Source organism: Ostrea edulis, chromosome 1 (genome assembly GCF_947568905.1).
Source record: "Ostrea edulis chromosome 1, xbOstEdul1.1, whole genome shotgun sequence".
Lineage (NCBI taxonomy): Eukaryota > Metazoa > Mollusca > Bivalvia > Ostreida > Ostreidae > Ostrea > Ostrea edulis.
In genome coordinates this window covers 80,166,576-80,181,017 of record NC_079164.1, presented here as the reverse complement: position 1 = coordinate 80,181,017, position 14,442 = coordinate 80,166,576, and the positions used below count along the sequence as shown (strand labels likewise).

Below are 14,442 nucleotides of genomic sequence, written 5' to 3'. Positions count from 1 at the left end.
ATTCCTCTTAGTAATTCATCGTTTTACGCCCTTTCAGTCTTACAATTAGACAGAATACAGCATGTTGATTCCCGTGACGCGTGTGGGGCTATTTATAGACGCCTGACAATATATAATTTAAAAGTCATCCGGAATACCTCGAGCCTTTCACAGTAAAACACCTTGTTTTTCGATGAAAGGCCCAAAGTGTTCCGGATGATTTTATTTCATATATCCTTGGACGAATTTGGATCCGGTTTTATGACACCCTAGTTTTCCTTTTAGCTTTTACAAATTTATTGTTATTTCGAATTTCCAAAATTTCAGCTTGAACATCACTGAAGAGACATTATTTGTCGAAATGCGCATCCGGTGCATCAAAATTGGTACCGTGTAGGTTTTACATTACGACCCCTGGGTCGATGCCTCTGCTGGTGGACTGTTTGTCCCCGAGGATCTCTAAAATCCAGTAGCTAAGTACTACGTTACTAGCTTGCAAATACAGATGTATATTTAATTGCTGGAATAAAATTTAGAAATTCATTTCAAAATTAAGGATTATATCTCTGATGCATACCTCTTATCCTTGAACGAATATGGCTCCAGTTTTTGACACACTAGTTTTCGTTTTAGCTCTTACAAATTGATTGTTATTTCGAATTTCCAAACTTTCGGCTTGAGCATCACTGAAGAGACATTATGTGTCGAAATGCGCATCTGGTGCATCAAAATTGGTACCGTATAGGTTTTACATGTACCACACTTGTTTACTTTCTAAATAATCTTCTCACTGTTTTCTTTCACATGCAAATGTTTTCAAGCATGTAATTAAGGAAAAATTTATAACTTTTAACACTAATTGATCTGCTTGAAAGTAATGATGTACAAACATAATACATGAACATCCGATCATACAGCTTTAAATTTGGGTGAGAACGCAGAAAACCGAGGTCCCGTATCACAGCAGATGTGGTATGATAGAGATCCCTCCCTCCTCAAAGACCGTAAGCATTGATCATAAGCCTAAATTTGCAGCCCTTCACATGCAATGGTTGGTGATGTCTCCATATGAGTGAAAGATTCTTTTGATTTCATCAATAAAATATGTTCAAAACAAAACAAAGATTCTCGAGATAAACGTTAATCATATAATCAATCAATGTAACAGCATCAAAATCTGTCTCCGTGTTCTGACGCTAAATACTTAGGTCGTCAACAGTCACCAAACAGTGACACCTTGTCCGTTTTGTGGAAATGAGTTAATCCTTATTAAAGTAAACGAATTAAGAGGTGGTGGTCTGTAAACATATGCCTCTGCCAGACATGACGGAAACTGAAGACGACGTTCCACTAAGTTGATGCGCAGAATATCCCATAGTCTGAAGATGTATTGAAAATTCTTATTGAAAATATAAGTAGCATTAAAAAACACTTTATATTAATTGAATATTATTTATATTCAATATCAAAATAGAAGTACAAAATGTATTTGAACGGCATATATAAGCATGTTAATGTAATGACGTTGTTTGACTTGAGAATGATAAAAATGTAGGTGGATAATAACTTAACATAGGTAATTGGAGTTTTTTCAGGTTTCACGACTACGATATCCCCTAAACTCAAATGCCACTGTGCTGCTCCAGTCGTTCTAGCTTGTTATCAGGTGCCATTTTCGTTGGAGTGTAGGGTGGCTACACAGAATCTGAAGAATATACATTAGAACATGTTGATATTGTTCCTATCGTAGTGCCCTTTGTATAATTCAGATGCCAATGAGAGATCATGCCACAGATGCCACATTTCCGTAGAAGCTTTCCTAATCTTGATTCTGATACAAGGAACTGTCGTACATCGTTTGGCTTCACTTTCAGTCGCAATGGGAAATATTGGAGTCCTCATTCTCACTATCACTTTCCTCTCGAGCAGCATCTTGATAATCACCATCACCACTGTCGACATCTTCATCACTTATTTAATCTGACTAGTGGATTGTCTAGACTGTTGATGGGTAGCTGCAGAACTGTAGCTCTCTGAAAAAATATTTTGACATAACAGAGAGCTACAGAGCCACCCCTTATAAAAACCTTCGATTTACGGCGCACAAAAAGCTGCGCACGGTTGAGGCCTTATATCGTTAAGAATTTTCCTACTATACTTGTGTCTAAACATACCTTCAAATATTCATTAAAGCCCCACACGACCTGAAAACTCCCAGCTTCAAATGATTTCGTTTGTTGACGTAGCCATGTTAGGTAGCCGGTTAATTCGAATCCTGGTTAATTTCCATACTTGCACAATAACGTCTAGATGTGAACTAATATCCCCACAAATATTTTAGTTAAATATTTTAAATAATATATCATCCCAGTGCCTTTAAATAATAATTATTCAAATAGCTAAACTCACGGCAATGCGGCTTTCATTAGTCTGGTGCGGTCTCCATCCCTGCCACACGAGTGTTAAGGACTTTAGTAGCATTTTCATGAATCAAGAGCTTATTTTACCTTTAGAAAAACTTTATTTTTTTAATTTCTATAGATTATTCGTATTGATAATAAATGAAGAGCGAATACATAACATATAACGAATTTTATGAATATATACTAACAACAACAGGGTACGAACTGACCCGGCTACCTAACATGGCTACGTCAACAAACGAAATCATTTGAAGCTGGGAGTTTTCAGGTCGTGTGGGGCTTTAATGAATATTTGAAGGTATGTTTAGACACAAGTATAGTAGGAAAATATGTTAAGAATTTTTTGATATTAAATTCATGAGACAGTAACTCAAGAATACAACGATATAAGGCCTCAACCGTGCGCAGCTTTTTGTGCGCCGTAAATCGAAGGTTTTTATAAGGGGTGGCTCTGTAGCTCTCTGTTATGTCAAAATATTTTTTCAGAGAGCTACAGTTCTGCAGCTAGTTGATGGAATGGTAAAAGACCAATACCCACTATTAAAGACATTTCATCAAACAGACTCGAACACTGAACACCAGTAGACACTGTAGTTGCGATTGATGATAGAAACGATACTTGAATGCGTTTTGTCCGTTGAGGAACTGGGATGAAATATTGACACCGCTTACATCAGGTTTCTATTAAACTTACCGGATTTATGGCTACATATTTCTCCTTAGTTATTGTTACAAAGTCAGCCTGGGCCTCACCCGACACTGTGTCTGTAGGAGATACTTTGTATGCGGTTGCCTTAGGGGCACTGGAATGGATGGAATCCAGGTTCTTATTTGTCGCATTTTCAACTACCTCTAATACGTGGATTTTCTTAAATGAATTAATAGTGTTTAAAAACATACATAAACTGTATATTTATAAATATATGAATGTAAAACATATAAGGTACATGTATCATGCCATACAGTTTGTATAGAAAAAATACAGGGGATACTTGTTACAAATGAAACGGATCTAATCTAATTCCCTTCATTTTTCTTAAAGAGTTTTATCACTGTTCGTTATCTTCATCTTTCATTCATGTAGGTCTAAATTTGCGGTACTTAACCTAAAGCTGTTGGTATCTTAAAATAAGAAATGAGTGAAAACTCCTCAACCAGTCGTAAAAGCAATCAATCATTAACCCTTCCCTCTCCTGAATTTTAAAAGGTGTGAAAAACTATATATTGAGGTATAATAAGTCGTATGCCACTATTTAACCTTCATCCATGCATTTTAAATTTGAAAGATTTTGAATATTAGTCAAATGAACATGTTAGGATTTGTTTGTTTTGATATATCTATTTATTCTTGTCAAGAATTTTAGACAAAGTCGTGTGAAGGCATCTTCTCTGACTATCCACCCCCTTTCCCTGAAAAACGATGCTACGTCAATATAGAATTGGGCACACACGGACCCCTGGACACACCAGAGGTGGGATCAGGTGCGTAGAAGGAGTAAACATCCCCTGTTGAACGGTCACATCCGCCGTGAGCCCTTTATCCTGATCAGGTAATCGGAGTAAATCTTAGTCAACATGTACCAGGAATGGCTTACCAATCGGTATGAAACACGTCAGGCAGCATTTAACCAAATGATCAATTGCACTGGCTCGGTTTAACGACCATTCGATTTGCTATAAATACTGCGAAATATGATTTGAAAATTCCCATTTCCATTTTGTCTCAACAGCCCAATTATTTTATGAAATGATGTCCTCGTTTATTAACGTTTTTTTTACTTCAATAACGTTTTCTTTATTTTCATTTCTCTGTGGTGTGTTTCTATGTAACGGTGGTGACGAATCTTTGTACAACTTCAAACGATTTGCATGAGATTTGCATGAACTGACGACCGATGTTCTATGTCATCATAATAGCATCGTAACCTAAATGAATGCAGTTAGTTTACCTTTGGACTTTCCAATTAAGGCCCGAGCTTATGTTTATTTCCCGGTTTTAGGTTCATAACGTTAAGTAATACTTGACCCCTTCATTGAAATGGAGGAAATGTTGTTAGTTTATTACATATCTCTTTGTATGTGTTGTATACCTCTTTAACAATTTCTTTTGCAATGTTTTGTACGATTTTTTACTTTATACATTAAATCTTGTTTAAGCGCTTAATTCAACTATTCCGAGAATATTAAAGCAATATAATTTCTAATATCAAATCTGTCAAGATTATGCCAGACAATGGGGTGGAATATGAAAAAAAAATAGATACCTTGTCTAAATGGATATCAGATATAAAATGAATATTAAAATCACGCATAAACACACCCAAAAGTGCGTACTTCTGTGTTTAGTACACGAGAAATGATTAAAGGATTAAATAGGTTAAACGAGGAATATGTTTTAGTTGCAGTTGACAAAGCTTGTAACATTTTCTGTCTTTGTATGGCTCATGATTACAACTGTATATTAATCGAGCTTGGCATTTATCCACATTTGAAAATTGTACGTATACTCCAACTTCCCTTTCAAAAGATGATTTTTTATCAGTTAAAAAAAAATTAATATCGCAATCATTGGGACGGATATATATGAGTTACCGTACCTATATTGGATTCATAAACTTCCCAAAAACCCTTACAAGTATAGATGCATTGCTGGATCTATTAAGCCCCGTTTTGTGCTCCTCACGAAAATGTGAACAGTTCTGAAGGAGAAACTTCAAACATTTTGTCAGAATGGATAATAGAGGAATATCAAAATCACGCATAAACACACCAAAACAAAAGTGCGTACTTCTGTGTTTAGTACACGAGAAACGATAAAAGGATTAGATAGGTTCCATGATGAATATGTTTTAGCTGCAGTTGACAAAGCTTATAACAATATTTCCGTTCTTGCTTCACAAAAACCCTTACAAGTATAGATGCATTGCTGGATCCAGTAAATGTTCTACTGATAAGTTGACGATATAGGGTTTCCAATAGTATCGTATTACGTCAACATTTCGCAAATTTTATGATCGTTATAACGATTTAATTAACTTTTAGAACCTGTCATTGGGTAAAATGTTTTCTGCCACGTTTCATATCAGTTGAGGCCGTTCTTTGTACATTGAATTTGACTACAGATTACTTTGCCCGAGCGATATATAAGGCTCACGACGGGTGTGATTGGTCAACAGGGGATTATTACGTGTACTCCTCCTAGGTACCTGATTCCACCTCTGGTGTGTCCAGGGATCCGTGTATGCCCAAATCACTATTTTGTATGGCTTATAGGATTTATGAGATTGATTACTGTACGTTATTTTCACCTTTCATCAGCCTATTGACATTGATTCTTTTGACAGGAAGCGCGAAGAAATTCCCAGAGAGTTGAATTTATACTTTGATACATTGCTTGGTGTCAAGTCTTGTAACCTGAAAAAAGTTTGATACTGATTTGCATATCTATCTATCTATCTATATATATATGTAAGTATGGCACGCACAATTAATTTTTAATTTTTTAAATTGAATATCTCAATTCAGACATATAACGCAGAATGTACATGTAAAAATACAACTTTTATCATTTTATAAACTAAAAATATGAACATGGAATTGAATTGTTAAACCAATAACCAATGCTAAATTCTAAAAGGTAAATACCGGTATATGGATAGAATTATTAAATGAATAGAATTGAAATCACAAACCAAACGAAAAACAGAACTGATACTCAAATAATTAGAACTAGAATTTAAAGTGCAAACTCAATATAAATCTTAGTAACCATAAAATTGTTGCATTGGTATATGTCTATACTATGACTGACAATCAAAACAAACACTTCATTACATGTTTCAGCTTGTGATGAAGGTACCTATGGACACAATTGCTCTGGAGGACGGTGTGTTTATGGATCGTATGGATTTGGGTGTTTAAAGAAGTGTAACTGTTCACGTGATCAGTTTTGCGACGCAAGTATAGGATGCTCATATAATATCAGCGGTAAATATTTACCATAAAATGCTGAAATGAAAAAAGAAGTTTAACAGCACAATTACATGCTAGATTGCTGCATTTTGATAATGTTATTATCAAAATACAAGTCTTCAAGGGGGAAGGGAGATACTTTTGTTCATGTGAATGATGTTATTGTTAATTGAAGCAGATGATTCAATATCTTGTTTACGTTCCATTTACAACTTTATGAAAGTGATATTTTGAGGTTTGAATAAACACATTTACAAATGAGGAAAACTAGATTTAAAACGAACAAGTATTGAAAAATATAGATTTATATCAGGCGTATATAGTATTTATGGTCATCCATATATAATACCATACTGATAAGATCAGAATTAATTTCTGGGTTAGTCAATGTTTGTTTGGCTTCCTTCAGTATGCAGAGTATGGAGTAGCGTCTGGTGAGGTAGTTGTTGGAGTTATCTTTCCATGACGCAATCCTGGGCTGTTTTGTGGAGGTGCTGTATCGCCCAATAAACAATAACCCCTCCCAGTCTTCCTGATATGGTCCAGAGGAATGGAAGAATCAGTACATCTGGTATCAGGTTGACTACAGGAGCTGTCAGAGAGAGTATCATGTTGATGGGACTGTCCGCCTGTGGGGATCCACTCTAGATTTTTCTGTTGGGGCTGTCTCCCTTAGCCTTTGGCGATACAACGCCGAACCACAAGACACTGGTGTTTCTACTTGACCCAGTAGGCGGGGGTCAGTCGATGGGCACCAGGGCATATTCACACACCGGTGGGTCATGCATGTTACTCCTGGGGGACTAACCACCTTTCTTGTCAAGTTATCCCGCCCAACACCCGGTCGCTCCGTCAGTAGACTCTGTGCATAACCGACTAGAAGGTGCTACTGAGGACACAATTGTACAAGAGAGTCATACGAAGAGGGACCACCTGGCTAAAACATCGCATATTATTGCCTTCTAAGTTAGCGGGTCGTCCAGCCCAGACCCCACAGCTACCCTAGGTAAACTGCAGATATACGGTATTTTCGTTTTTATATCCAACAAAATTCTTAAAAATCCTTTGCTCTATTGCCCAAACGTACTGTGCGACTACATATGTCAGGAGTGGTGTAAATCAAATGTGGATTCTAAAAAAAGAACTTTTAGTGAACTTAAAATCACTTTGAATCTGAACAAACTATCAGGGGTGACAAATGATGTGAGATCTTTATCCTCGACCCTCATAGGAATTTGCCAGTAACCGTTACACAGATCTACTTTTGCAAAATACTTACTCTATCCAATCTTGGCAAAGATTTCCTCGGGATCAGGCATTGGTTCTGCATCGAACACACTCACCTTGTTTAGCTTTCTAAAGTCAATGCATATTCGCTTGGAACCATCAGCTTTTTTTTGCAATTACAATAGAGCTGGAGTATCGAGAATCGGACGGTTCTATAATGTCCATCTCAATCATTTTCTTGATTTCACCCCTAACGGAATCACGTAAAGCAAATGGAATCTGACACGGCTTGTTACGGATAGAATCTCATGTTGTCAGATGAATCTCATGTTGAGCTAAATGAGTACGATTAGGTAGATCCGATAAAACATCTTTGAATTCTGAAAGAATCTCTCTGATGTCTCCTTGTTGTTGTGTCGTCAGATTCTTATCAACATGCACGTCGTCAAATGTTTCCTTAGCTTCGGCAGGCGGTACCTCTAAAGGAAAATCACCCTCGCTATCTGAATTCTCAAATACGTCTTCCTCTATGACGGCGCAAGAACTTAGAACTTCACGAGTATCTATTTTTCGTTCGATGTATTTTTTCAAAAGGTTGGCGTGGAAAGTCTTGATTTTGCCCTGAACATCAACTTTGTAATCAACCTTACCAGATTTAGAAACAATGGTAAACGGACCTTTCCATTGCATGAGTAGTTTATTGTTGTCTGTAGGGAGGAGGATTAAAACCTTGTCTTGGACACTAAACGAACGTGACTTTGTTTTCCGATCTTAGTATTTCTTGTAGCGCTGACTGGACTTCTGTAATGACTTTTTTGCTAATTCACATGTTTCTTCTAAACGTTCTTTTAAGTCTAACATATACTGATAAGTGCTCTTTACCTCTGGATCCTTTAGTTCCTTTGTCCACATCTCTCGTAGTACTGACATCGGTCCACGAACTGCTCGTCCATATAATAATTCAAACGGGGAAAATCCCATGCTCTCTTGAGGAACTTCGCGATATGCGAAAAGCAACGGTGCTACATACCTGTCCCAATCCTTGGGTCTTTCAGCGGCCATACGTCTTAGCATTTGTTTGAGTGTTCCATTGAACTTCTCCACCAAACCATTGCAAGCGGGATGATATGGAGTTGTTGTTAGCTGTGCAATAGAAAGTAAACGACCTACCTCTTTCATCAGGTTAGATGTAAAATGGGTTCCCATATCTGACAGAATCTCCTTAGGAATACCAAGTCTAGTGAAGAATTCAAACAATGCTTCAGCAACACGTCTTGTCTCGATGCCCTTGAGTGCAACAGCTTCAGGATATCTAGTACTGTAATCAACCATGGTAAGTACATACCTGTTTCCACGATCGGTTGCTGGAAAAATGGGTCCAATCAAATCTACAGCAACTCGCTCGAATTGAGTATCAATGAGGGGCATGGACTCTAGCGGAACAGGATATACCTTACCTTTTGGTACGGTTCACTGACACACATCGCAAGACCTACAGTATCTTCCTACGTCTCCTAGTACTCCTGGCCAATAAAAATTTGACAACACTGTCGTCTTTTTCACTCCCAAGTGACCAGACAATACACAATCGTGTGCAAGGTTCATGACTGTAATACGATGTGGTGATGGAACAACAAATTGTTTAAAGATTTTATTGCTACTCACCTTAGGAGATTGAAAATATCGGAACAGCAAATTATCTTCCATGACAAACCAAGACACACTATGTTGTCCTGTGAACTTTCGCGTACCAGTCCTTGCATACTCCCAATACTTATCTAGTGTAGCATCCTCTTTCTGTGCAAGTCTCATACCATCTGCTGAGATCAAATTGTCAGTGATGCTCGTTACCTTCAGTGATTTTTATTTCACCTTTTCCTTCTGAATGTGACTTCTAGTCTGCACGGCTAAGCCTTTCACCATTTCCTGCGGATTTTTTTTTTCTACATCCTTATAATTTCTATAATTGTCCCATTCTGGGTCAGGATTTGTCGGATCTCCAGCGCCAATAATGTTACCTATGATTAAACCATAGACTGGATTGTTCATACATAGAGCTTTTACCTTACCTGATATGAAAGGTGTATACGTTAATATATACCTCTGGAACTCTCCGGACAGTTCCGTTAATGAGAACACATTCCACACTTCGTCCTGTCAGCTGATCTTGAGAAACGAGACTGTGTTTTACCACAACACCACTGCATCCACTATCTCGCAGAACCTCGACAGAATGATTACCTACATACCCATCTAAAACTGGCATACCATGAGAAAGCCGACAAGCTCCACCAATGACAGGTAATATATGTCCACAACGTAATGTTACTTGGTTGTCCTGTATGCAACAATCTCTTTAACTTATCCGACAATATACACAAAGAACCAACATGTTTACCTGACTTAAAGGATTGATTTCTTTGTTGATTCTCATCCCTAACATCTATTTTCGGGAGTTGTGCCTTTCCAGATCGGGAAGTCGTTTTAGAGGTTGCACCAGTAGTTAACATTGCCGCACACTTGTTAGCGTTGGGACGATATCCTTTCTTTAACCTATCAAAACAATCCCTAGCTATGTGACCTGTACGTCCACATTCGTAACTTTTTTTCTTTCTTACCTGCACTTGGCAAAGATTTCTTCTGAACCTCTGCTGAAACTGATCTCACATCATCGGTCTCTACTCGATAATTTGTGCGGTCATAAGAAAATGAAGAATCACCGTGCGCTTCAATAAACTGTTCAGCTAAACGCGTCATTTCTTTAATGTCTTTTGGATGTCGTTCACGCAGAAAGGTAGCAAGTGTCTTGCTACATCTTGAAAGGAATTGCTCGCTCAACATTAGATCTTTTAACCCTTCAAACGTAGGTGGGGATTTCGCGAGCTCCATCCACCTTGTTAAATAATAGTCTATGCGCGCGAGGAATTGAGGAGAATTCTCGCCCTTATCTGACTTAGTACCTCTGAATTTCTCACGAAACCCTTCCTCAGATAATCTAAATCTCTGAAGCAATGAACATTTTAGCTTGTCATAATCAAATGCATCTCCAGCCGACAAACGAGAATAAACCTCAAGAGAAGTACCTGTGAGCAATGCACTAAGGTTTATTGACCATGTATCCCTAGACTACTCAGTATTTTCTGCAAAACTTTCAAATCTTTGCAGATAAGCATCAACACAATCTCTTTGATCATTAAAAGGAGGAAGCTTTGGCAACTTAGTACGACCTTGAACACCTGGGGCTATGGGGACACCTTCATGTTTAGAGTTAATTTCTAATGCTAATGCTTCTGCTTTAACTCTCTCTAACTGGATTTGTTTCTCTAACAATGACATTTGATTATTTGATTCTTTCATTTGCATTTCCATGCTTAACTCTTTTTCTTTTCTCTTCGCTTCTCGCTCACATTGTACTATCTGCAAATCCAGTTCCTTCTCTTCTCTTTTTACCTCTCTTTCCCTTGCTCTCTCCTCTCCCAACAGTTTATCTTCTTCCATTTTTCTCTCAGTTTTCTCTAACATAGTCCAACAACTTATTTCCTTGCAAACCTAACTTCTGCCCAAATTCTCTAACTCTTTCTCCATTTTCAAAGCTCAGTTTAATCAGCGTAAGGAAGTTGTTATTCAAAATATTTCCATCCCGGACGAGCCCCCAATTGTCACAATTTGTGATATTGGCATGGAAATAATCCCTCGCTGCAAATCGTTCTTTGAAGAAAGATCAAGAGTATGTGCAAATAAGTTTATTATCGTGCTCACTAATTTAGCAAGTAACATCTACACTCATACACACGCATGCACACAACAACTCTCATACAAACAAAAACAACAAAAAATATAATAAAACAAAAAAATATGAATTTACAGACGATTACACGTGTACCCGACTAAAGCTAAATGTTAAGTTATGTTGCCTTATGTAGGAAAACCAGCAGACTTGTCTCTTAAATTCGAAATAGATTACATAGGATGGCAAAACACAATACGTTGACTAAAGAGTTCCCACACTTTACACAAAAGTCGTTGGCTGTCTTCAGACACGTGGTGACACTTTTTCCATCACTCGCTCAACGTTTCTGTAGCCGTACACGTATTTCCTGTATTTCTATAGGTCGTTCTCCAACGATGTTCATCAAATATCTCAGAACGCCATAATATACATATTGCGAGCACCTTCTCGAGCCATACAATAACACACACACACACACAGAGCTGGTCACCTATAATTACACAGTAACAGTCGGGGTTTTTACATATACATTATATACACTGAAAACTTGCATATGTCGGGTATATTGTGTAATACAAATAATTTAAAAAGAGTAACAAAATTTCCTAACGTAAACAAAAATAAACAGTTCACACTCACCGCTGTCGAAATGCTTAAAATTGTGTTCTCACTTTCCACACAGGAACATCATTCGAACACCCGTACTAAATGTACATACAATGCAGGCCCAGTAAACCACACAGGTAAAACTCTCGACCACACAGGTCTATCATTTTCACACATTGGGCGGACACACGTTCCCACTTCCACGGCCTGGTCAGAACTAACACGTAAGCATTTACAAACCGGTTTGACAGCCGTGACCAGCTATCCGTAACGACTATATGGTGAGAACAAACTATGGAACGTCATAACAAGCACAATAAAACAAACTCAAATTGTGACAATCATTAATTCAAAATATTGATCAGACAATCTCTTCCTATGTCACGAGTGGATTGAACATGTGACCTAAAATCAATAGGGGCCATCTACTCTTTATGCTGTACCAGTGTACCAAGTTTGGTGTCAATCAAGCAAATAATTCTTAAAATATAGGAGACAATATATTACTATTTTCAGTTCAACAATTGACTTTTGACCGTGTGACCTCAAAATCAATAGGGGTCATTTTCTCTTGAAGATGTACCAGTGTACTAAGTTTGATGTCTGTCAAGCAAAGGGTTCTCAAGATATTCAACGGACAGTATATTCCTATGTCCAGTTTGACTCTTGACCTTTAACCATGTGACCTTAAAGTCAATAGGGGTCATCGTCTTCTGAAGATGTACTAGTGTACCAAGTTTGATGTCTTTCAAGCATAGAGTTCTCAAGATAATCCGCGGATATTATATTCCTATGTCCAGAGTAGATTGACCCTTGATTTTTTTACCTTTTGTCCTGAAAAACAATAGGGGTCCTCTTCTATTTATAACCAACCCACATATGAACTATCATTTTCCTCACGTGAATCGTTCTCAATATATTGAGCGAACAACATGTGGTCTACCGACCGACCGACAGATGCAAACCAATATGCCTCTCTTCTTTGAAGGGGGGCATAATAATATTTTTCATTCATATGCCGATTCGATGTATCCAAGTGAACTCAAAATAAAATACACCACAGAGTCATCCATTTCTACTTCATACTTAGATATTTCATTGACAGTAGATATTAACGGCAAACTAACCACTCAACTTTATGACAAACGGGATGATTTCAACTTCTCTATCGTCAACTTTCCATATTTATTTAGCAATATTCCATTAACACTTTGATATAGTGTTTATATCTCTCAACTCATTCGATACGCAAAAGCTTTTTCTGCTTATCGTCAGTGTTTAAATCGAAGCAGACTACTGACAAACAAGTCGATGGTGCAGGGTTTCCAACAGGCTCGTTTAAAATCAGCATTTCGCATATTTTATGGTGCCTATGTTGGCAATTTCTTTCCTTATTCTTATGTATTTATTGAGCAGCCAGAGTATTTTCTCTCTCTATCTTATTTCTCTTTACTTCTATCTCTGGTATGAAAGTCTATCATAAGTGTGAAAGTGAGTGTTTGTGTATTTAACATTGAGTTCCTATACCCACTGGTCATGTAGGGGCAGTTGTAAAATTTCTGACTAAAAGAATTGAATAAATGTGTTGAACAAAACAAATTATGGTGGTTATAACGATCTAGTTTGCCAATACAACCTATTATTGGGTCAAATGCTGTCTAATGTTTTCATAACGATTGTTAGACCGTTCTTGGCAAACTGATTTTGACTATGGATAACTACGTTTCCTGATCAAGATATAGGGCTCACAGCGGGTGTGATCGGTCAACAACAAATGTTTACTCCTCCTAGGCACCTGACCCCACCTCTGGTAAATCCAGGGGTCAGTGTTTGCCCAACTTTCTATATTCTATTGCTTATAGGAGTTATGAAATGGATCACTGTTCGTTATCTTCACCTTTTATGTATCAATTTACTGGAATCAATCTTTGTAACTTACATGTTTATTTGCTCATTCGCAAACCTAGTAATCAGTAAACGGTTTTTTGTATTAAGTTGCCCCAGCCAATTAATTTTGTATATTTTGGTATATTACGTCATATTGTTGTTCCCCGCCGTAACGCGGAAGGGGACATAAATACCGGCGTCCGTCCCACTTTATTTTGTGGACCCGACTCCTCAGATACCGCTCAACGGATTTTGGTCATATTTTGTAGGATTGTTAGTAACCATGTGTAGTTGATCTTAATACGACGCCATTTTGATTCGACAATTTTACAGGAGTTATGGGACTTTGTTGAATTTGTACATGCTACACTATAAGAACACTTTGTGGACGTAACTCTTCAGAAACCGCTCAACAGATTTTGTTCATATTCTGTAGGATTGTTAGTCACCATGTGTAGTTGATCATATTGTGCCGGCATTTTGATTCGACAATTTTCACAGGATTTATGGGACTTAGTTAGAATTTGTACATGCTACTCAATAGGAACACTTTGTCGATGGAACTCCGTAGAGACTGCTGTACGGATTTTGTTTAAATTTTGCAAGATTGTTACTCAC

The 14,442-nt window shown here is 37.5% G+C and overlaps 2 protein-coding genes across 3 annotated transcripts in view; both read left to right on the top strand.

Annotated features, from left to right (window-relative positions):
* The window catches only part of LOC130054058 (uncharacterized), a 1,204,346-nt gene that overhangs the window by 1,096,005 nt on the left and 93,899 nt on the right, over positions 1–14,442 (top strand). The gene's annotated exons all lie outside the window — the stretch shown is intronic.
* The window catches only part of LOC130054068 (uncharacterized), an 83,118-nt gene that overhangs the window by 47,346 nt on the left and 21,330 nt on the right, over positions 1–14,442 (top strand). For both annotated transcript variants that reach the window (XM_056162398.1, XM_056162393.1), the window contains exon 3: positions 6,246–6,389. In XM_056162398.1, the coding sequence (XP_056018373.1) occupies positions 6,246–6,389 (144 nt within the window). The remainder of the gene's footprint in view (positions 1–6,245; positions 6,390–14,442) is intronic.